At 42.8% G+C, this 25,541-nt stretch overlaps 1 protein-coding gene across 1 annotated transcript; it reads right to left on the bottom strand.

The window, feature by feature from the left end:
- Positions 1–934: 934 nt before the first annotated feature.
- Positions 935–25,541, bottom strand: LOC124285309 (sushi, von Willebrand factor type A, EGF and pentraxin domain-containing protein 1-like). The gene is made up of 21 exons (XM_046721519.1): positions 25,510–25,541; positions 23,695–23,746; positions 22,944–23,051; positions 21,297–21,491; positions 20,363–20,495; positions 19,800–19,921; positions 19,129–19,314; positions 17,271–17,447; positions 16,192–16,458; positions 15,019–15,228; positions 13,749–13,943; positions 12,430–12,753; positions 10,834–10,974; positions 10,222–10,383; positions 9,940–10,113; positions 9,276–9,509; positions 4,200–4,571; positions 3,518–3,802; positions 2,402–2,590; positions 1,807–1,962; positions 935–1,030 (listed from the first exon to the last, which is right to left on the bottom strand). The coding sequence occupies exons 1-21, from the start codon at positions 25,510–25,512 to the stop codon at positions 1,020–1,022; spliced, it is 3,696 nt and encodes a 1,231-aa protein (XP_046577475.1). The 5' UTR covers positions 25,513–25,541; the 3' UTR covers positions 935–1,019.

Genomic DNA, 25,541 nt, shown 5'->3' with positions numbered 1-25,541 from the left:
TCATATTCGTGTTTATCACTTCAGTTCAAATACAATCTGCGCGACAAATCGACAGAAACCAGCGAATCCATGGAGTGAGTGAATTTAAATTTACGTCGTACTCAGCAGTATTCCAACTATATGGCGGCGGTCTTTAAATATACGAGTCTGGCCCAGACAATCCAGTGATCAACAGCGTGAGCATCGATCTAGGCTATTGGGAACCGATGACATGTGTCAACCAAGTCAGCGAGCCTGACCACCCGATCCCGTTAGTCTCCTCTGGGTTACTGAGGACCAATTCTAACGGGTCCCAGTTAAAGGAAGCTTAGGTTGCAATCATCACAAGACGTGGTTGTGCCTCTGGCTCTGCCTAGTACTGAAAGTGACCGGATCTCCCAAGGAAACATTGAAGAGGGTATAGTTATGTAAAGATTAGGACCTGGGGTAGTCTATGTTCGAATCCCAACATATTACATCATGCGCTTATTTTTTATGTCTCCCATTTTGGTATGTCAAAAAAATATAAGATACGGGTTAATATTGGTCTTCAGCAACCTATGCTATGTAAAAGGCGACCAACGGTGGTCAGACACGTGGTCCATGCATGTCATCGTGTCCTAACTGGGTACGTCGATGGTCATGACATCAATCACAGGATTTTCTGGTCCAGTCAGTATATGTATGGACCGCTGTCATATATTGCTGAGTGCAGTGTTAAACAACAAACAGACTAGACACTTAGTGAGTGAGTGAGTTTAGTTTTACGCCGCACTCAGCAATATTCAAACTATATGGCGGCGGTCTGTAAATAATCGAGTCTGGACCAGACAATCCAGTGATCAACAGCATGAGCATCATACTGCGCAATTGGGAACCGATGACATGTGTCAACCACTCACTCAGTTGACATAGTCAGGACTTCATAAACACACATATCAACCATTCTTCCAAGGCTTGTCAATCATTTAATGCATGTTTTACTCCATCACAGAGTTCCAGACATTTCTGTTGATATCTGTCTTCTCATATGAACCACTTTAGTCACCATCTGAAACATGGCGAAAAGTTGAACATTATCAACAACAATAGGAGATTTATGTTTAATGACTCTTCTATACTTGCACATGCGCATTTCAGCGATTCCAATTACTGAGTTGTCCTTTGAGAACTGATATATGCTATTGTGTATCACGTAACACAATGATAAAACACGTCATTAAACAATGGGTTGACTTCCGTGCATGGCTGCCATTTCACAATTTAAAAAAAATATATTGTTGAATTTAATGGAACCACCTACTATGAATCACAGAATGACACAAAAGGACAAGGGTCAAGGATAACGCAATTCAGTCTTTTCTGACAGGTAATTCAGGTGGGCATTCATTATTTAAGCTGTCAACGATGTTTCAAGATGTTTCAGTATCAGCTGTAGTAAATGATGAAACACACCAGAACATTTTTGGGGGGGAAAAGTTCAAGGGGTTTAGAAACAGTTGTAACATCCCTCGTGAGGGACTGTATAGAAAGATCATAAATGGAAATTTAATTTAAAAAATAATACAAATGGCCAGTGTGCAAAATAGTTTCCAAATATTGCTAGCCAGTCGGGCTAGCTATGCTTGAAAGTTACTAGCCCACAAAATAATTCACGAGCCCAAACTTTGAATGTAGAAACTAAGCAAAACATTACAAAAACAACCCCAAAACAAATGACCCGATGAAAAAATCACTAGCCAGTCAGGCCAGTGACTGTGGATTTTTACTAGCCACGGGCCAGCGGGCCCGTGGCTATTTTGCACACTGCAAATGGCATGTACTCACTGATGCAATCCTGTGGCCTTGTGGAACCTGTCTGTAGAGTTATCTGCCCCTGTGGACATGTAATACAGTGATCCTGACCTTCGTTTGGTTGGAAGGAGTTTACGTCGCACAGCTTACAGACGTCCTCTACTTGCCGTGTTCCAGCATCGCACTTCACTGCAACACCAGGGGTCAGTTACAGGAGGTAGTGGGCAGTCACAGAAAAAAAGGTAGATGGTCAGTTCAGGCAGTACAGGGCCTATCAAAACTATTTTCCTCGCTGGTTTCCAGGTTTTGGGGTAGGTTACAAATGTATGAACGTAACGTTGTTATTAAAGCAATGGATGCCACACGAAACCATACTGTCTTGGGTTAGGTTCCTCTGCGAACCTGTTTCACATGCATGTGTACGGCGTGTGCAAAATCTCGGTGCCCGGATCAAAAACGAAAACAGAGTTGGAAAAGCCAGTTTATAAAACTGCGCGAAATTGTTTTAAAAATATGAATACAAATAATAGGAGAGGGCAAACTTCATAAATACACAAATTACACAAAGTAGCCTTTAAATATACTTAGAAGTGGAAGAACGTTACTAAATATTTGAAGCAAACCCTACCACAAGAAGATCCTTGGTAAATAGAGCCAAAGTCACAGTGAACTGTGGAGACGACGCCTTTAGTGGTGGCGGTGTAGTTGTGGTTGTTGACGGTGACGGACAGCAGGGACGTCGTGTGGTTCATCAGCTGCGTGCCCGTCAACTCCATTGACAGCAACGCCTGCAGGTACGTGGTCAAGTCGGGGGACACTGCATGTTGAACACGCAGATAACATACCTGGATATGGTGGGCTAAGGCGGAGCAGGATCCGCTGATCATCCCAGATTCGTTCTGATGATGATCATGTCTTTGATACGCAGTTTCAGAAATCCTTGTTTGGGTTTTTTTACCCACATTTTAACTTAAGGATGAACATGAATAAAAAAACATGGTCAAAGTGGCGAAACGCAATCGCTCATGCAACAAAATATGAAAAATGTGTATTATTAAATTAAATTAAATTAAATATTGTTAAGTAAGAAACGCGTTGTACCGTAATTCACGACATCATTTACATTTCATTGTGGGTATCTGCGAGTAAAAATTTTTGATGTACAATTGTCTTACTCTTATCTCAGCTGCTTAGACATAATGTAGAAGAATGGACCTCCCTTGGTTTGGTTTGTTTTTTACGCCGCACTCAGCAATATTCCAGCTATATGGCGGCGGTCTGTAAATAATCGAATCTGGACCAGACAATCCAGTGATCAACAGCATGAGCATCAATCTACGCAATTGGGATACGATGACATGTGCCAACCAAGTCAGCGAGCCTGACCACCCGACCCAGTTAGTCGAATCTTACGACAAGCATGGGTTGCTGAAGACCAGTTCTAACCCAGATCTTCATGAGTGGACCTCCTTTAAGTGTTTAAACACTGGAAGTATACATAGTACTAATATAATCCTCGTTATATAAAGGCAGTTTCAGCGTGTCTTGTTATGAAAATAATTGCTTCAAAGCTTCAAGGGGTGGTCTAGTGGTTAAAGCGTTCGCTCGTCACGCCTAAGACCCGGGTTCGATTCCCCACATGGGTACAATGTGTAAAGCCTAGTTCTGATGTCCCCGCCGTGATATTACTGGACTATTGGTAAAAGCGGCGTAAAACTCCACTCATTCACTCTAAGCTACAAACCTTTCTTGTCTGTGAAAAACGCGTGCACGTCGAGATTCCCGGCACCAGCGACACCAGAAATATCAAGGGAGAGAACTACAACCACATCTCGGTCGGGAGAAGAACAGTTAACCTCAGTCTTGGAAGAACAGAAACCACCATCTTTACATGCCAACTTCCGGGAGAGTTGCTCGATTTGACTGGTCAATTCCTGCTCGTGCTTTATGTCCGAGCGTATCAGAGAACACTTCAGCCCAGAGTAGGACATAGTGCTTTTGATAGTCATGGCTCCTGGTGCCTCCATTTCTGAAAACGAAGACGAATTGGAAACTGATTCATCCGATCAATCTGGGTTATCTTCCAATTGGCCTTGACCTTCAGGGTTTTGTCTAACAGGATCCTAGTATCTGAACAATATGGTGCTGGAATTTTGGTTATAAAATTGATGACTATAATCCACTTTTCAGTGGACTCGAAAATTATATTGTGTGCTGAAGGTTAATTCTGCTCTTCACCCTTACAGATCCTCTTTCACCTGAGCGATGACACTTACGATTGGAGAGTAGGTTAATCGTCAGTGTATATAAGGAGGCCCATGGGTGGTAAAAGAAGAATGACATATATATTAACGTATTGACACCCTGAAGAAACAAATGAGTGTACATACTTAATGCTTTCTCAAGGTCACGGGGAGTATACTCACTGTTGCAAAACGGCAGGAATCCGTCAGCTCTGGTCACGTGATCCCACGTGTATCCTGTTTCTGGTCCACAGTTGTAAGACGTCAGTGGCGCATTTGTGAAACTATATCCTAGCTCACATGACAGCTTGCAGCTTTTGGTGGAGCCGGTCTGGTTACACTCAAACACGGAGTTTGGTGGTTTGGGGAACGTTTCACACGCGGGACACAGTTCCCGATTGCAGGATTCCGTCTCAGTTGCCTCCCCTTGACAGTCGCGTCCGCCATGTTGTGGGGCTGGACTGTCGCAATGACGTGACCTTGACATGACACCAGTTTGTCCACAGGTCGCCGAACAGTTTGACCACAGCGACCATACGCCCCAGCCACCATTCACTGTAGTAATGAAAGAAATATTCCGATATGATGATTGCGACGCCCATTTCGGGAATCGAACCTGAGACATAGACTTAACGAGCGAACGTCTTAAAGGTCACATAAACCCTAGGGGGTACAAATACATAAATCACTAACTGGCATCGTTATAAATGAAACCCCGTCATTAAAACTACTCATTTCGACCTTTAATTGACTTAAATCGACCTTTTTGACAACAGTGCACTATTCTCACCCGCGAACGAAATTTCAACCAATCAGAGCGGCGCGCCTCTGTGACGTCATATGAGGAATAGTTTTGAGGGCCGATGCAGAATTCATCTACATTTTAGGGGTTAAATTATCTTGTTTACAGGCTTGTATAAACCTGAAATCGTGACAATTGTTGTGGAAAATGAAAGTTATATGTTCTCACAATCTACTGGCATTTAATTTTGTCTCCTGCTTTGCCTAGTTTCCCAGTTACAACTTGTTTTCATAGACGATTCTGTCAAAATCGATAGGTGTCGTTAGGCCCTATTTGTATAATGACTGATCCAAATTGATCCTATTTCTGTGTTTTTTTACCTCGATATTTAATCATGTCATGTAAAAATCTGTTTGTATTCTCAAAACAGTGTCGGCCCATAAGTTTTCACATGCAATACAGCAATTAATACTCCCTTGTTGTAACCCGTGCTAGGTGGTATAAACCTACACATGTTATTTGTCATCATTCACTTGATGGTCAGTTAATGAATTTATAACAGGTATAATTAGTGGTAACACACTTAGATTACCCGACAAAGGTTCCCATTTGGCATTTCTTGTGTCTGGAGTAAATATTCAACATTATAAACATCGATCAAAAGGATTAACCGATAACACGCTGATTGATTAATTACTTTTATCTTACACAGCGGAATTGTCAAAAGGTAGTGTTTATGTATGTAGATTTACTAATCTATAGTGAATACACTCTGTCGTGTCGGTGTCTGCGTAAAAACAACGTCCTTCTTTCAAAGGATTAACCGGCAATACATTGATTGATTGCCCATTATTGGCTAACTAAATTACTGTTTTTAAAGAAAGGTGGACATTATGCAATTAGTTGCCAGGTGTGCTATCTTGGGTGACCAATGAGACTATACACCAATACCTGAAAAGATTTATCACTTTTTCGTATATTAAACTGTTAAAAGACACATCATTTGGAACAGTTTTGTGGATATTGATGGATACATTCCTCGAACAAGGTAATGGCCTGATATTGTTCCTATAACTTTAATCTGTTTTAATTTTAATATTTGCATTTTGTTTTATTCATTTGTCGTAGCATTCAACAGAATCATTGTTTTCGCCGTGAAGTGTAATGAGACAGACAACATGCACTAGGGTGTGTGTGCGAATTATGATTCACATTGGCAAACTATAAAATGTCTAGATATTACAGTTCTGTTATAAATTCACTATAAGTATCAGCAGATCGTCTGCTTTTTATTTAGTTTCAAAATGCATACAAGTGTGATAATAAACTAATTAGGATTATAAGACCAAATATAAAGACGCACATTGACTAGTATCTACATACTGGTGAGTGGACATTAACCATGGGAATGTAGCAAGAAATTTATCGCGCAGTATTGTGACTTCGACCCCCACCTCGCTTCCGTGGAAGAAATCGTTATGTTATAAGTTGTGTCATGCAAAATCCGTTTGGTTATGATTCCAATACATATTTAACTACGAGTAGAAAGTAGTCTTGATTTTCTAACTTGATGAAAACAAACTATAATCTCATTAATTCTAACAGATTTTTTTATTTTTAAAAATGGCGGCGCCCTGTCGGGAACATCCGCCAGTCTGAGGATAAATGGTATTTAGGTTTGTTTTCACCGAGTTACAAAATCAAAACTACTTTCTACTGGTAGTAAAATATGTATTTTATTGATGGCCAATAGGATTTTGCATGACATAGCGTATATCATAACAATTTCTCTCGTGGCAGCGAGGTGGGTGTCAATATAATACTACTTACAATATTATTGTTACTTCGACCACAACCTCACTTCCGAGGAAGAAATCGTTATGTTACAAGTTGTGTCATAGAAAATCTTTATGGTCATCAATCATATGCATATTTTACTACAACTAGTAAGTAGTTTTGATTCTTTAACTTCCGTGAAGCGATCTGAACACAAGTAAGATATCGTTTCAGGCTTCCACAACGCTCGCTTCGCACTCACAAACATAACCCATTTAGCACGAACTGCGGGGTCCTGTGGAAATCTGTGCATGGGGACACCATCGCCCGACCCCTAGGAGCAATTGACGACAAAGCAACGATTCGGCATGTCGTCGTTGATGTCGAGAAATCGTCAAAATGATGAGCGTGCTACACATTTTCTATACAACTAACTGAAAATCGTTCCTCATATGACGTCACTGCAGTGCTCTGGCGACAGAGTTACGTAACCTGTCTGTGGTTTCGTTGGCGGGCGAGAGGGAAGCAGGCGACTTTTTGGCCACTTTTAATCGCTCGGTATTAATTAACCACAAGTTTTTAAAGAATAAATTTGGTGTTCCGCATAAGACTAACCACAAATCTTTCATATGTAATGGTTAAAAGAGTAACAAAAAACAAAGTTTAGTGGTTCTTTAACTACTTGACTATCCCGCCACAGAGGGCTTTTAATAGTAAGTCAGAAGTATTTCAGCAACATCACTGCTGAACGACATATTTGTGAAGTAACTGTAACGCTCAACATTAATGTGTACAATAAGGCTGCAACGAATCCTCTGTGAGGCTGCCAATATGATACATGTCACGGATACTGACTGATGAATATGAGTGAGTTTGGCTTTACGCCGCTTTTAGCAATATTCCAGCAATATCACAGCGGAGGACACCAAAAATGGCTTCACACATTGTACCCATGTAGGGATTCGAACCCGGGTCTTCGGCGTGACGAGCGGACGCTTTAACCACTAGGCTACCCCACCGCCCCTGGATGAATATGAATAATGCATATGAGTAACGAATACAATAATAAGTCGGCAGCTGGTGTACTATTCATTATATTCAGAAAAACAATGACAAAATTTATTCAATTCATCACAACTATGACCACATTACTGTCAAGAGTGCTGGCCCCATGCTTCTTGTCAGAATGTGTAAACTAGCACTGGTTTATCTATCAGCGTATCACGGTTAATCCTTTGACCAATGCTGTGATGCTTGTCGTGAAAGGCGACAAACGGGATCGGGTGGCCAGGTTAGCTGACTTGGTAGACACATGTCATCGTATCCCAATTGCGTAGATCGATGCTCATGTTGTTGATCATTGGATTGTCTGGTCCAGACTCGATGATTTACAGACCGCCGCCATATAGCTGTACCTTTGCAGAGTGCGGCGTAAAACTAAACTCACTCATTCAGGAGTGCTGGCTAAGATCCTGCCAGGCTTGGATATATTTCATTTTGCAAATCTCGGTTTGATAAATAACACCCGAATTCAAATAAAACACTCGTTTTAAAAGATTCACGAATATTCAGTTCTAGTGATCACGAATGACGAATTAAATTTATGAAGGGTTGACGGTTCGATTCATCGAATACGCGAGTGAATCGTCACAGCGCCAGTGTACTCAAAGAACGTTGCTATGGTGATAGGATGCATTGATAAATCATTAGGACGAATCTGATAAAACTACCAGCGGATCCTGCAACATCCAAGGTACACAAAGCGGCATCACAGGCATAAAGCAGTGAAGATGTTGCCTCTCTCTCTCTCATGATGTCGTTATATATGTATTACATCTATAAGGACGTAAAGATCTGATGAAACAGCTATTGAGGATCGCGTCAGGTGGAACCTGGGCGATTATTTCCACCCAAACAAAATGGCGTGGTCCCTTATTACATTCATGTGACAACTTCCTAATACGATGGGGCTTCATATCTTTACAGCATTTTTTGAAATATCGATGAGAGCCAAAGAAAAGACTACACAGATGCAGAAATATACCATGTCATCAGTTCACGATTCGAGGCGTGGAAACAATGGCGCTCAGAAAAGACAGGACGAATGAACAATAGAATAACGCGGTTTTATAGTTTTTGTTACCGAAACTCACCGAATATATTCGTTTTCGCGATCCAGAAATCACTGCTTCTCTAGAAGCTTGGCTCACTCGTGTCATTACTTTATAGAAGCATCAGCGCTGATCAGAAAGTTTACCAAAAACGACCTCTTATAGTGGAGTTGTCAGATCTTCAGGCAAAGAGGTAGTAAAATGCATGATTTTAATGAGAGTATAATAAAAATACTTTGCTTGAACAGTGAAAGACAAACAAAAAATCCATGGTAGAGCTAAAAACTAACATACTAAGTATTTAGATAAGGAAACATTAACTTTTGTCCTTTGGGATGCGCGCTCTATTTTTTTTCGAACAGTTGATTGCAAAGTGACTTTTACAGAACTACAAACGACGTAAACAGATTGCTGAAAGAACGGTTTGGCTTAGTCTCTCCAAGACCCAAGGGAATGCATTAAAAAAGTCAATCTCTAGTTTAATAAGTCTGGGCCGAACTAGATTGCCTCACCTCTGGGGAATTAAGATGTTTCTGTGCGCTAATGGCATTTTTTTGTGTTTTGTCTTTTTTGGCATATATTATTTCAAAAAGATTCAATTTCTGAGACTAATTGTCAGTCCAGGATTACCTATTTGGTTTTGGCATCGATCGCCCGTGTACCCAGACGCGCACCGACAGACGAATCCTGCAGGGGAGGTGACACAGGTGGCGTTGTTGGCACATGGGTGGCTGAGACAGTGGTCGGGGGCAGTCTGGCAGCGTTCTCCGCTGTATCCCCCAGAACATCGGCACCGGTAGCCATCTGGCAGCATCTCACAGGCGTTGTTCGCTCCACATGGGCTGCTCAGGCATTCGTTGTGGACTGTTGAGACAATTGGATCTAATGGCTGATGGGCTTAAGTGTGGGGCACACCCGTGAAGAACGGGGTTATAATGGATCTACAGCAACCCAAGCTTGTCGTAAGAGGCGACTAACGGGATCATATCCCAACTGCGCAGATCGATACTCTTGCTGTTGATCACTGGATTGTCCAGACTCAATTATTTACAGACCGCCGCCATATAGCTGTAATATTGCCGAGTGAAATGCTGAGTGCGTTAAACAACATTCTGACGTCATGGTGACCGGCCTTATATGGTCAAATATTTATTGCGGTGTGACTTGAAAAAATCGGCAAAAAAATGCTTGGTCAGCCATGGAATCATCTGCAATATATCACAGTGTTCGCATAAAGCAACAATCAACAGGTTTTGCGATTGAGAAGCAGGTGTATTTACTGTGATATACTCACGGTATTTGGCGTCAATGCAGCTATCCAGGCTGGTAGCCCCCGAGTCCCTGGTAGTGTACCCAGGGGAGCACGTGATGCAGTCGACAGCCGCGGGGGTGCTAGAGAAGGTGCCTTCTCCACACAGCGAACATGGAGCTAGTCCTGTAGCAGAGTACTGACCAGGCGGGCACACCTCTGAAAAGGCCAATGTCATGATTACCTTCTCAACGACGCTTAATCAAATATCTTACAACTGTATACCCCAAATACACCCGTAATAACTCTACTGTAACGACTGGTTACCCTGACACTCGGAGCGGCTCTTTGCTCCGGTAGTTTCCGTGGACATCCCATCAGGACACTGGATAGAGGTCACCGCGTTGTCAGATGGCTGGTAAAACCCTTTCGGGACGGGGTCACACGAGTCATTGGTCTCGTTGTAGTATTGGCCTTTTGGACATCCAGCTGAAACAAGACAACACGCATTTGGACTGACCGTTTGATCCCCCCGAAAATGCTGGGAAAGAATTATTTACATATAAGCTTTACGAAAATACTGCAGGCACAGGTTTCTCAGCCGTGTGAGGCAACGTCATGTACAGTGTTACCTCCCTTGGGCACGTCAGAAGCAAGATGCGACCCATGTTTGGTTTCTTTGTTTGCACTCTTGGGCTTTTACAACTTTTCGGGCTTTTCTACCACAGTAACACGCCATGACTGGAATACTGTCCAAATCTGAGTGGAAACAAATTCACTTAATTCACAATTTAATTCACTAACTTTCAGTAATCTGCACGAAATTGTTCTTGCGTTCTATTTGACCAAACTCTCGCTAAGCTAGTACAAGACGACATGTAAATGCGAGACGCTGTTGTAAATTCTGTTACATTGACCTTGACATTAGCGTATACTGACCACAGGCTCCACTGGTATAGTCCGGTCCTGTGCCCTGTGGACAGTCCATTACCATGGATTCAACATGGAGGGCAGCACTTGATGTATAGAGGCCAAATGATGGGATGTTCAGAGAAGTTGACTTGACACCATTCATGATTCCTAAAACATGTTTTCAACAAATGGCTATTCGATCCCTAAAGTAACCCTATATTTAAATGTTTTACATCGCCACGTCCTCTTGACATGTCCTCTGAGGCGCCTGATTGCGGAATTGTGAATGTTGAAAACAGAAGACTATATCTTTCGTCACTATCCGGGGCGGTGGGGGTAGCCTAGTGGTTAAAACTATCGCACGACACGCTGAAGGCCTGGGTTCCATTCCCACATGGATACAATGTGTGAAACCCATTTCTGGTGTCCCCCGCCGTGATATTGCTTGAATATTGCTAAAAACGGCGTAAAACCATACTCACTCACCAGATTAAGCTGACACGCTGACCGACATACTGTAAATCTCACTCACACACCAAGCGCATATTTAAGTCCTCTGTGTATTAATAGGGGCTTAAACGAAACATCGATGAAACGATATGTTATCTTCAGCATCAATACAAGCCGATACACTTGCCTAAATATATTATTGCTCTTTCAATGACCCACCTGTGAAGATCCGGGTTAGAGTGAGCGAGTGAGTTTAGTTTTACGCCGCTTGTAGCAATATTCCATCAATATCACGGCGGGGGGACACCAGCAATGGACTTCACACTTTATATCCATGTGGGGAATCGAACCCGGATCTTCGGCGTGACGAGCGAACGCTTTAACCACTAGGCTACCCCACCGCCCCAATCCGGGTTAGAACCCATGATTGTCTAAAGAAGCGACAAACGGAATTGGGTAGCGAGATTCACTGATTTTGTTAACACGTCATCGTGTCCCAACTGCGTAGATCATGTCAATCACTGGATTGTCTGGTCTACCCTCGATTAGTTACAGAAACGTCGACAACAACAACAAAACTAATATTGGGCGGAGCTTACAAATGTACCTGATCTGTACGCACTGTTTCTCACCTGAACACGGAAGTGCATTTACCTTCTACCGTACAGTGATCCCAGCAAACAGCCTATTCTCATAACTATAACCTATACACGCCGCGACTTAAATAAGAGGCAAATATTGAAAAATGTTGTTTCAAGTTCACTACTGAAATTAGCCTTTATCAGGGGTGGAAATAAATTTAGCATTGCTGGTGTACTGCGGTACAGTGGCACATGTAAAATCACTTGCCCTGATAATTTTTCCACTCTACCGGCCGTTTTCTTGTTGATTTTTTAAAATAAACAACATAATTAACATTGGAAAGTCAACTGGACACCGGTACAGTGTGATATACAAATTTGCTTGTCCGACAGGAAAAAACACTGGACTCGGACGTCGGGCAATGGGTTATTTCCACCCCTGCTTAATGAACATGTCTATACAGATGGCTTATTCTTTCAAACCTGCTCTGAAATATTTATAATCACACAATTTTGAGATGACGCATCATACCGTAACAACATAATGCTTCATCGCTTCATCCCTTGGTATTAATATCAGTAGATAACGCACCTGCTGCGATCTTGTTCAGTAGATTCTGCCCAGCAACCACAGCCATGGCTCCTCCGCCATCAGCAGCAACGTACGGCACAACAATATCAAACGTTAACTGCACAGAATACGTCGTCGTGCGTTTGCCAGTCACCCTGCCGCATATGACGTCCACGTTCTGTGCATTACACTGCGTTCTGTCAGCACACACGGACATGAAGATGCTGCTAATGAGAGACTTGATGAAGTTGCTCCTGATCTGGGCCCTGGCGGAGGGGCTGGTTGGACACGCTCCCTTGTAGTAGACGTTCCCGGGGGCACGGAAAGACTGGGGCAGACAGCTGGCTGGAAATGTCATAGGTTGAACGAATTAAAGCACATACCATGGTGCCAATCACTGGATTGTTTGGTCCGGACTCCATTTGTTTAAAAACAACATCGTACAGCTGTAATACTGAAACAAATATACACGTACTCATGATGTAGTCACAATTGTACATCGAGTTTTCCTATGGACGTGGAAAGGGTTTTGTCGCTTCTATTATTTGCAGGGAAGGGTTCTCACATATTCTAAAAGATCAATTTTCAATATGTTACAAATAAAAAAAACAAAAAAAACACACAATGCAATAAAAAAAACCACCACCCCAAAAACCCAAACAATAACAGATTCTTCTATTTTATCCAGAAATGTTAGGCAGGATTATATTTTACTGAACAAAATGTACTAATTTGTCTGTAGATATGCGGGGACAATGAGTGCGGTGGGGATAAATAGTAACGAAAAAAAACCCATCCCTTGTCAAGCCGAATCAGTGGATATATTTTTCCTGTTTTGCAAGTATTACCGATGATTCACTGAAATGATTGCGACAAATATATTGTTTTATATTGTAGTTTCAAATATTATTTCACTGTATATCTTCGCGCTGGAATTACGCCAAAATACATAATGACAATCGGTGCCGTTGCCTTTGACACAGGGGCTTGTAACGCTAAAAACTGCCATCAGGTTAAGTACTGTCACTAACGGGGTCTTATCATGACATAGAAGGAACTTTCCTTCTATATAGTGATAAAGCCCCCTGTGGCCTTTGATAGGTTCCTAACTTGGGGATTGGTTGGATACAATGACAGGTACGTTTGGACAAACCAGAGACCATATATGGTTGGGCAAACCTTTTAGAACTGACTTGGCTGTTTAATTATATGATCATCGTCACGATATGGCTGAAATCTTGCCGATGTGACGTTAAATAATAACTCACTCACTCACTAATTATATGATCATACAACAACGCGTCATAGTAATTACACTGCGCATGCGCTCCGTCACTCACCAACACATGGCATGATGTGAGGGCTTGGCTTCCATGTGCCGGTGTTAGATCCACATGCGTACATGCCGTTAGCGGGCGCTGACCGCGAGATAAGGAAGCCCTCTTGGCACTGCGTTTGGCACATGTTTCCGCCTACCCACTTGTCGCATGACAACGCCCCATTTTGGGGCGCCTGCAGGGCGGGGCAGTTTCTCTCTGGAAGATGAATACAGATCACAGCAGAGGTAATACAGGTAATACCAAAATCTTGCCTATACAGAACACAACCCTGTGCTCTTAAAAGAACCCACGAATCCGTTGGTAAATTACCAGATGGTGGCCACATGAACACATGAATACATGCAAACAGCTAGTTGCAGGTGCAGTAAACGTGGACAAAGTATTGGGACTATATGTCCCAGTCCACCCAGCTGTGAATGGGTACCTCGTAAGGATGAGAAAACCACATTAACTCGGTGCGCCTAGTGGCTGCAAGAGTTTATGATTCCCAGGGAATTGAGACTGATAATACGATATGTCGTTGACATTAACATCCAATGATCGAGGGGAAAAACAAAGCGCCTGTGGGCAGCCTAGTTGGAACTCAGCGTTAATTATATTAATATATAAATAAATGAAAATAACATAATAATGTTTGTGTGTTCCGTTTGACCTCACTGACAGCTGATTTATGTCTGTTGAATCTACCGGTACGTTCATAGGTATTTGGTACATCAAAAGCGGGATTATCATTTCTGAGTACAAATTAGTATTTAGCTGAGATTTTTTGCCTTTGCATTCTGATACGAAAGTGGGTCATTTGTCATAGACGTAATCTTATGAGAGAATTGACGTCAGTGACTTTGTGCTTTTTTGCGCAAATAATGTATAAACCTAAACAAACACTTGTACACGTGCGAGGTACACACACGAAATGTGTGCAACATTAGTTTATGTTTATAAATCTGAAATCTCAAGATTGTAAAACAACTTAGTTATTCTGTTTATTGTTCATGTCTCTGATCACCCATGGGGGTCCGGGCTAGCATTAGACTTCAACAACCATGCTTGTAGTGAGAGGCGACTAACGGGATCGGGCGGTCAGACTCGCTGACTTGGTTGACACATGTCATTCGGTCCCAACTGCGTCAATGAATGCTGATAATGTCTGTCACCGGATTGTCTGGTCCAGACTGGATTATTTACAGCTGGTCGTCATAAAGCTGGAAGAGTTCAAGGTACAGCGTGAAACAACCAACCTACCAACCAACCAACCAACAAACAAGCTTACTCTGACATGACGGAACGCCCGACACCGATGTCCAGCGTGTGCCCAATGTGGCCGAAGGGCTGTCGGTACACGTGATGCGGTTGGAGCCAACGAGGGGGTATCCCATCTTGCATTGCACGGTGCACGAGCTGCCGACGTTGTAGCTGTGTGGACATGTGAAGTTCAGGTTGACGTCGGTGAAGCTGTAGGATGGGGGCTTGCATGTCTTCACTGCAATCAAGGGAGAGTGAGTGAGGGAGGGAGCGAGTGAGGGACCGAACTGAGAATATTCAGCTGTCAAGCTAAAGTAAGAGATAGGTATCAGTTTGCTAGATCTTGCAGCGGAATAAGAAGCAAGCTGAACCTAGATTCAAGTCCCTATAATATTCGACTCATTTTTCAACGAGTGACACGACTAAGGTGTGATTGCACAATGTCATTTTAGAAAGTGGTCAAATGTAACATATGTTATATTTGGGATCACACTTTTTTAATAAAGTACAGATTCTAGTACTGTTGTTGGGTTAAGTCCACTTCAGGATTTGAACCCACACCCTCAGAGTCAGACACCTTATCGCCAGCACACAAAGTCAGCCGCCTAACCCGCTCAGCCACCGCGACTTCCACATGGCGGCTGATTTCGTGTGCTGGCGGTTAGGTGCCAACAAAAGTACTAGAATCTGTACTTTACTAAAAAAAAGTGTAATCCCAAATATAACATATGTTACATGACTAAAGTGGGTAAATGTGAGTGATTGAGTGGCTGACTCAATTAGGGCTCAATTTAAGAGATGTTAACCTACTTGCACCACGTGCAACCTAAGATAAAAAATCTAGTTGCACCAGCCAAATTCCAGTTGCACTGCTTTTATTGCAATATTTAATGTAAGAAACACGCTTAATATATTTAATGTAAGAAATATGAAATTATTTAGATGTATTATTAAGTTTTTACCCACTCAAAAATCGAGTTGCACCTGGTGCAAGTTAGACAAATATCTCGGTTGCATTTTGTTATATTGGGTTGCACCAGTGCACGTAACAAAGCACTAAATCGAGCCCTGTCAATTTAGCAACATACGGGGAGCGGGGAGCACCAGACGTTTGGAATCAAACCAGGTGTTTGGACGTGACGATCGAACGCGTTGACTACAACGCTACCTCATCGCCCCAACGTTGTGGAAACACATCTACCTGCTCTCGAGGCATCTACGGTGAAGTAGCACGTGGCCTTGTTTCCGGTCTCGTCTACGGCCTCATACACGACTGTCTGTCGACATGGACCAACCACAGTGCCAGACCGAGGGCCGACTGTCTGGGTGACCTTCACCCTGCCTACGCCCTTCGTGGGGTCAACGAGAACGTCGCTCCATCTGACCGCTGCTTTGGCTATACCACTCATGAGGGTGTAGGTGATGCTGGCGGAGCAGTTGGCGTGGAGGAAGGAGGGGTGGGAGATAACTGTGGAGGAACAGAAAATAGAAAATATATCCTCAATGTACTTTTCAGTACTGCAATGACAGTTATGTTTTCATTAACGCAAACTTCAAAATATGTCCATTAGATGTACGAAAGATGTTATGACTACAGAAACTGACACTTTTATTTCGAAGACAGAAGCGTAGATCGATGCCCATGCTGTTGATCACTGGATTGTCTGGTCCAGACTGGATTGTTTACAGACCGCCGCCATATAGCTGGAATATGGCTGAGTGAGGCCTAAAAAAATCTCACTCGCTCACTCACTCACTCACTTCTTTATGCCTGTAGATTTCTAGCTTAACATGTTGTTTCAACCTTGCAATCGAAACGTTAGAGGAAGCATTCAAATAGCAGTTTCAGATATGTGGTCCATTATACAGTTCTTAATCACAGTTGGGTCGAAAGTAAAAATATATAGCGAAGGGCATTGGACATTACAAAGGCGGCGGGTCACGTGACGCTGCATGGTTTACAGTGCAGTGCTTCTGCGATTGGGTTCAAATCATAGTATAGCATAATTTTTAAAATTACTTAATTCCAAACATGAAAAAAAAATTTCGTCGAAAGTAAACTTGGAACAAGGAAAACCCGAAACCTTACTGGGTCAGATCACAAAAAACTACGTAATTCCTTAACCTGTGGTATGTAAAACGAGAGCTCGTAAAGCTACGAATATTTTTCTAATGGCAGCTCCTGGTTTGGAAAACAAGATGGCGTGTGCTAGGAAATAAAACCAGTTCTTGTTTTCTATGTGTAAAAAGTATTCAGTGACGTATTCTAAATAAACTCACCTTCACACTTCCCAGGCGAAGTCCATCTTCCTGAACGTTCACACATGATGTAGAACTTGTTGTGTGAAGGTGACGACCCCGGGGGACAGTTCAGGTAGCACGCTGACCCATATGTTCCACCCATGGGGCAGGTGTAGTTGCCGGTGGGGGGTGTCGGGGGAGACCCGCACCGTGAGCCTGGAAACCGTTATGGGAATGAGTGAGTGTAGTTTTACGCCGCTTTCAGCAACATTCCAGCAAAGTCAAGGCGGGGGACACCAGAAATGGGCCTCATACAGTGTAACCATGGGGAATCGAACCCGGGTCTTCGGCGTGACGAGCGAACGCTTTAACCACTAGGCTACCCCACCGAAACGTCGCTTACATTACCAAGAAAGAAGTTGTATACATGTATTCATATAACTCTCCCCGTTGTTAATCGCTATATTGCCCTGAAACACTCGGGCTTACTCGCAATGGCCCGATAAACGCCAAGTCCGTTCACGTAATTAGGTCGCTGACATATTGGTAACCATGACGTAATGCCTGGCCTCTCGATACCCTCAGTCGTGACGAGCGAACGCTTTAACTACTAGGCTACCCCACCGAAACGTCCATTACCAAGAAATAAGTTGTATACATGTATTCATATAACTCTCCCCGTTGTTAATCTCTATATTGCCCTGAAACACCCGGGCTTACTCGCAATGGCCCGATAAACGCCAAGTCCGTTCACGTAATTAGGTCGCTGACATATTGGTAACCATGACGTAATGCCTGGCCTCTCGATACCCTCAGTCGTGACGAGCGAACGCTTTAACTACTAGGCTACCCCACCGAAACGTCGCTTACATTACCAAGAAAGAAGTTGTATACATGTATTCATATAACTCTCCCCGTTGTTAATCGCTATATTGCCCTGAAACACCGGGCTTACTCGCAATGGCCCGATAAACGCCAAGTCCGTTCACGTAATTAGGTCGCTGACATATTGGTAACCATGACGTAATGCCTGGCCTCTCGATACCCTCAGTCGTGACGAGCGAACGCTTTAACCACTAGGCTACCCCACCGAAACGTCGCTTACATTACCAAGAAAGAAGTTGTATACATGTATTCATATAACTCTCCCCGTTGTTAATCGCTATATTGCCCTGAAACACCCGGGCTTACTCGCAATGGCCCGATAAACGCCAAGTCCGTTCACGTAATTAGGTCGCTGACATATTGGTAACCATGACGTAATGCCTGGCCTCTCGATACCCTCAGTCGTGACGAGCGAACGCTTTAACCACTAGGCTACCCCACCGAAACGTCGCTTACATTACCAAGAAATAAGTTGTATACAAATGTATTCATATAACTCTCCCCGTTGTTAATCGCTATATTGCCCTGAAACATCCGGGCTTACTCGCAATGGCCCGATAAACGCCAAGTCCGTTCACGTAATTAGGTCGCTGACATATTGGTAACCATGACGTGATGCCTGGCCTCTCGATACCCTCAGTCGTGACGAGCGAACGCTTTAACCACTAGGTTACCCCACCGAAACGTCGCTTACATTACCAAGAAATAAGTTGTATACAAATGTATTCATATAACTCTCCCCGTTGTTAATCGCTATATTGCCCTGAAACATCCGGGCTTACTCGCAATGGCCCGATAAACGCCAAGTCCGTTCACGTAATTAGGTCGCTGACATATTGGTAACCATGACGTAATGCCTGGCCTCTCGATACCCTCAGTCGCCTTTACGACAAGCGTGGGTTGGTGAGTACCAGTACTCCCAGCTGAAACAAGCCTTGTCGCTGATGGTTTTGCGCATGGAAAGGGATGCGGAGAGTGGCACTAGTGACTAGTTCAACCATGAACAACTTACCTTCACACACAGGCATGGCGGCACTGAGAGTATTGGTACCAGTGCAGGTGACGCTGCTAGCTCCCTTTCTCTGATAGCCACTGTTACATGACACGGCGCAGGATTCCCCCAACAGCAGGTAACCGGATGACGTCGTGCAAGTCAGGCGGCCATTATGAATATAATTCGGTCTGGGGCACCGCTTCACTGAAACATTCCCATGATGCAGTAGGAGAATCTGCACACGGCGTATTTCTTTGTTTTGGATTCTTTTATGTTTTTTCTAGTCTAGATTATGCGTGCTTACTTGTCTTTATGTGAGTGAGTGAGTATAGTTCTACGCCGCTTTTAGCAATATTCCAGCAATATCCCGGCGGGGGACACCAGAAATGGGCTTCACACATTGTACCCATGTGGGGATTCGATCCCGGGCCTTCGGCGTGACGAGCGAACGCTTTAACCACTGGGCTACCACACCACCCCCTTTATGTCACATGTGGTGGTAAACCGCTGAGTCAGCAGAATTTCTGCCAAAGCATGTAATATCGATGTCCAACATTACGCTACTGGTGTTGACAGACAAAGAATCAGAATCTAGGAACCTAGGATTCCAACACACAATCAGCGGGTCCTGTACCTCACCCCTTCCCTCCCAGAGGCTTCCACCCTCCTCTCCGAACACCCGACCTTACCTGTGACACTGACGGTGACAAGACAGCTGCTGGAAAGGCCGTGGGAGTTGGTGACAGTGTAGCGGACGGTGGTGCAGCCTTCACTGAAGATATTGCCGTGGGGCAGATTTCTGACCGATAGTCTGGGAAAATAGTAAAAGATCTCTAGACAAGTGACAGTCTGCCCAGTGTTCAGGAACGACTGAGTTCACACAATCGCCATAGGTAACCCGATCCCGCACTTTGCACAAATGTTCTCTCGCTGATAGCTTGAATTTGATTGGTCGGCGATTTGGATCTGATTCCAAGAGAACGTATAGTATACTGGATAATCGCGGCATGATGTAAACAAGTACTGTCAAACACCTTTGTGTCGAAGTTGAAGGGACCTGCATTTGTACTTCGAGTTATCTGATGTTCGACCCAACCGAAAACATGAATGAAGTAAGAAAACGATGAAACCATGCTTTTACTTCAAGACGAGCGTAAGATCGTCAAATTAAGGTTCGACACAACGGTGTTCGACTGTATGACAGTCTCCATTTGCGTCGAATGTCTCCTGTGTTCATGTAAGACTGACTCACTTTACAGAGGACCCCTCGGGATCGCTGTACTTCGGAGTGGGGATCTTGACAACCTGGGACGTTGACCTGTGGTCAGCGGACACATGAATGTTGGCTGGACACGTAATGACTGGGTGCACTGTGTGATGTTGGTCTAGTTTCACAGAAATAATTTGAAAATATACAGTTTGCTAGCGGTACATTTATATGTATACATCCATTCAGTATTTATTGGAAACATGAGAAGACAAGGATTAGAGGACAAAATCCTTGCACGAAGCCTAAATTTGCTACTTTGGAATCATAAAATATGTAAACAAAATGTGTCGTTAGTTACGTTGTTGTGAAATTTCTCTTGTTACTTCGTAATTTCGATTATTTTGTCATCTTATCCTAAGAAGTCGAAAATTCGAAATTGTTCTTGCTTCGATTTTTTACTCGGAAGTTTGGTATTTTAAAAAAACCCAAAACAATCAAGTAATTTAAATAACGTGAAATTGTGGTTTAAATTTATCCTACCAAAGAAGCACGTGTATTTTTGTTGTCTTTATTGTTCCATGATACAAATATAGACATTTAAGTGCTCTTACTCTGCCTTGTAGATATGAAACTATTAATTGTAGGATATTCAATAAATGTTTACAATGCACTCTTTTCTCAGTTCGGAATTTCATACTAAGAAGATGTGCATTTTATCTTCAACAGCAGAATACGGTTCTTCTATGAATATAGGTACTGCTGTACATTGTAAATCGAGTTATCTGCGAGTTATCCATGCTTCGAGACAACCGGAGTGTAGTGTATTTAGGATAAATAATACGCGAGAGACCGGACAGATAGACAGATCTAATCAAATGTATAGGATTCCGTATAGGATTCCAACATATTAACATTCATTCCAAACATATATTTTTACAGTGTATGTTTTGAGATACCAGGGAAGACCTCTGTTTACCTCTGTGGTGCTGCATGCTTTGACAGAAGAAACAGCATCGTCCCAAGATGCCAGAGATGACGTCATGGACGCCATGTGAAAAGCCAGAGGCATGGTGAAGGCCACCGTCCAGCACGTGGACAGCCGCCGTCCTGCATGAGTCCGCTCTGTGCAGGAGGAGGTGGCCCCCACTCGTCACGTACCCACTAGCACCTCCTGGGGGAACAACACATCATCATCATCATCATCATCATCATCATGATGTTTTCTTCGTCATCTCCGTTATAATCTACATTTACAACACCATCATAACATTTCACCGCCCAGCTACTTCTGCAACAAAACACCTTGAAGGTGTCATCATAATTATCATTCATTGATAGTGAGTGAGTGAGTGAGTGAGTAAGAGAGTGAGTATGATGTTATGACGCTCTTAGCAAGGTTCTATCACAATCGCGGCGGGGGACATGGGTTTCGCACATTCAAGCCATGTGGAGAATCGAACCCGGGTCTTAGCCTCTATGCTACTCCTCTGCCCGTCACCCATTTATACAATCACCGTCCACCACCATGCTGCGTTTGTTGCCAAACATCTTCAAAGTTATCACTATTATCATTCTCATCATGGTCTTTTATACATCACGTAAGTCCCAAAACTTTCAAAGTAAAATGTAAATTTACCATTTTTACACGTAGTATCTTTGTTCTTTTAACAGCGGCTGAAGTGATGGTGTAAATCCAGCTAGGATCCATGCAGGTAGCAAAAGTAATGTAAGTCCCCATTGTTCCTAGTATGGTGATCTACCTTCAGTTGTTGGCGATCTATAGCCCGTGTTTTATACTGTATTGTCCTCTTTAATTGAAATGTTTTAGCTTTGCTCGCTAGTTTTATTCATATCTGTGATTCTCTAGTATTTTTACTGTCCATCGTCGACAGGTTTTAATCTTCAAAATGTTTTCTCTTTATATTGTATAAATTGTTTTCGTCACGATATGCCTTAGATATTGCCGATGTGACGTTAAATAATAACTCACTCACTTTTTTTATACATCTCCCGTACAATGTCTCACAGATCATGAAGGCTGACCACCAGGAGAATCAACATCAACATAATAACGCCAAATTGCCTCTTTTAGGGTACACCTATATATAGATTTCCTGATTTAGACATGGTAAGAATATGGAAATAATAATGAAATGACGTCATCGTGTTGTTTTTGCCCTTCATTCCACAATGTTAGTTGTTTTGTTGTTTTACGCCGCACTCAGCAACATTCCAGCTATATGGCGGCGCTGTGTAAATAATCGAGTCTGGACCAGACAATCCAGTGACTAAGAGAATGAGCATCGATCTACGCAATTGGGATACGATGACATGGACCTGACCGCCCGATCCCGTTAGTCGCCTCTTACGACCAATTCTAAGCCGGATCTTCACGGGTTCACAGTGCTAGTTACTGTGCGTATACAGAACAATTTCTCCATGCTCCACCAGTCAATTTGCATGGCACTCAACATGGACGACCTTGGGTGTTGCTCATGATTTCAATCACTGGTTTGTTTGACCCACATTTCATTATTTACAACCCGCCTTCGTTGCAATGGAATATTTAGCTATACATGAACCAATCAAATTTGGACCATGATCATTTCTACAGTTCACGTACCTAGAAACCTTTCTGTGTAACCTCCGAAAGAGTGAAAGGAGATCCCGATGCTGTGGGAAGTGTCTGTGATGACGTGTCCGGAATGACTAGAATGCCTCTTCTCCTCCTCTAGGATACACCAAAACAGAGTGATATAGTGAGTTAGTGAGTGAGTTGTGTTTAACGCCGCCTTAAGCAATATTCCAGCAATATCACGCGGAGGACACCAGAAATGGGCTTCACACATTGTACGTAGATTCGAACCCAGTCCTTCTTCGTGACGAGCGAACGCTTTCACCACGAGGCAAGCCCACCGCCCCATACAGCCAGTACACATTATACACTTGCTCATGATTGTTAAAACGAGTGGGTACGACTATATAGTGTTTAAGATCAAATCAAGGACAAATACGATAAAATCGATGCAAAAACAATTACAACAAACACAATACAACAATAAAAGACCAATATTTTACAATGATACAATAATATCTTATTCCAGAACTGGTGATATGGTGACTATATTAATATTTAGTATTCAGTATTTAACATCGCGTTGTTTGAACAGTTGTTCTTGAAAGAGTGAGCGCGTGAGTCTGGTTCTACGTCGATTTTAGCAATATTCCAGCAACATCACGTCGGGGGACACCATAAATGGGCTTCACACATTGTACCCATGTGGGGAATCGAACCGAGTCTTCGGCGTGACGATCGGACGGTTTAACCACTGGGCTACCCCACCGCCCCCATATTGAAAGAACTGGCTACTCACCACATCTTGATGAAACAACGAGTGCCACGAGAATCAGGAATGGTAATAACCTCTGGAATAGGAAAGAGTAACTGCAATTCTAAGGTGAAACACACACCATGTGAGGATATGGCTTCACTCAAATAGGATACCGGTGGCCTCACTCTCGACTTCATATCTTAGATCTAATTTTCTTCTCTTCAATTGAACATCAATCTCATGCTCTTAACAGCATGCTCTATAGAAACGTGTTAATGGCACTTATATATCCCGGTATCAGGGGCTTTCGACGATGTAAGACAAAAACATAATTTTTATCTGTAATATCATTTGAAGTTTTAATTTTACTAACCTTGGGTGATGAAGGATATATTCATCTATTTCACACAAAAATATCAAGTGTTTCCTACAAAAATAAGCTTGATGACATCGTATCGGCGAAACTGTTGCCGTTCGCCACATCCGTGGATTTTGTATGGGTTTTCGACGATGAGCCATACTTTTCGCTCCGCACTGCGAGGGAGTGTTGTGATAACGTGGCTTTCTATTTAAATATTGCCTGTCACCAGCAGACGAATGATCTTACTGAATTTTCGCCTGCTATTTTTTGTTATAAAGGCAATTGATTTTGCATCTGAAGTGGTATCAACGATCTCGGGTAAATAATATTGATGCTTGTTTGCTTTTTAAACAACTTAACTTCCGGTTTTCAATTATCAATACAACTTCTCACGACCGTGACTGGGCATCCGCCCTGCCGATGAAGTTGCTTGTGCTCACCGATCGCGCACGTACTCCCCCGATATAGCGCCAGCAACGCAATCATCGAAAACACCAGAACGTCGAATTCAGCTCGCTTTGGGAGGAGATAATATAACATCTACGTCTACGTTACTTAAACATGGCTTAATGAAATATCACAGATTTGTTTGACTTTCAATAGTGAGGTACTATCAGTACATTCAATAAAGTACATCTACATTGAAATATGTTCAAGGTTTGTTAAATATTTTTGGGCTTTTGTGCCAAATGTAAATTGCTGCCAAACAGTTTGACACACACACACACACACACACACACGCACGCACACACACGCACGCACGCACGGATGGAAGTGTTTTTTCTACGTGGACGTAGATGAAAGAACCATCTGCGTTGATCTCCTTCGAAGGTGTAAGTATGATCTACATAAGTTTCTCTCCGGACAAACATTGGTTTGCTTAATGCCCAATCAGCAATGTCACTACGCCACGCAAACAATCTTATTAATTAAGATTGTAATGTTTTCTGCCGATAAATCATTGTTTAAAGTTAGAGGGAGCTAAGATCCGATTTAATGAGAGTGGCTTGTACATAATCCGGGATGGGCTAGACAAACATATTACTTTTGTTTGTTGTTTAACGAGCACTCAGTATTTAAGCTGTAGGGTGTCGGTCAGCAAGTAAACGAAAATGGACTGGTGAAACCAGAGGTTGACATCATGACCACCGATCTATTGGAAACGATGACATTCAACCACCAAATGACCGAATCGAAACTCGACTTCGTAAGTCGGAAAACATGGAGAGCTGTAATAAAACAATTCTAGACAGGATTTTCATGGCGATGTTTGGCAATATAATCATCCATACGTACAACCTGGTACCATGTCACGCTACCAGCCAAGCCATAGAGCCAGACTACAGGATCCAGTCGCCTTAAAACTCTGAGATAACCCCAGATAAAACTCTCCCGTTGAACAAACGGTTATTCACTCTTCCTATCAAGCACAATATCTAGTGCAAGTCAAGTAAGAACGAACTATGAAGTTTTAAACAATTTTCACACAAACTTACCATTGCAGCGTCACTGTGAGAGTAACAGTATG

This window comes from Haliotis rubra, unplaced genomic scaffold (assembly GCF_003918875.1).
Source record: "Haliotis rubra isolate DU_JTF1 unplaced genomic scaffold, ASM391887v1 Scf358, whole genome shotgun sequence".
Classification (NCBI taxonomy): domain Eukaryota; kingdom Metazoa; phylum Mollusca; class Gastropoda; order Lepetellida; family Haliotidae; genus Haliotis; species Haliotis rubra.
The sequence above is the reverse complement of the archived record's forward strand: the minus strand, read 5'-3'. Positions and strand labels throughout refer to the sequence as shown.

Bases quoted from the DNA above. Each gene is read 5' to 3' on its own strand.
- LOC124285309 (XM_046721519.1), bottom strand. The intron at 15,229-16,191 runs GTAGATGTGTTT...CCTTGATTGCAG, and splicing joins CGTAGATGCCTCGAGAGCAG to TGAAGACATGCAAGCCCCCA. The intron at 10,975-12,429 runs GTGCGTTATCTA...AACATGTTTTAG, and splicing joins ACTGAACAAGATCGCAGCAG to GAATCATGAATGGTGTCAAG.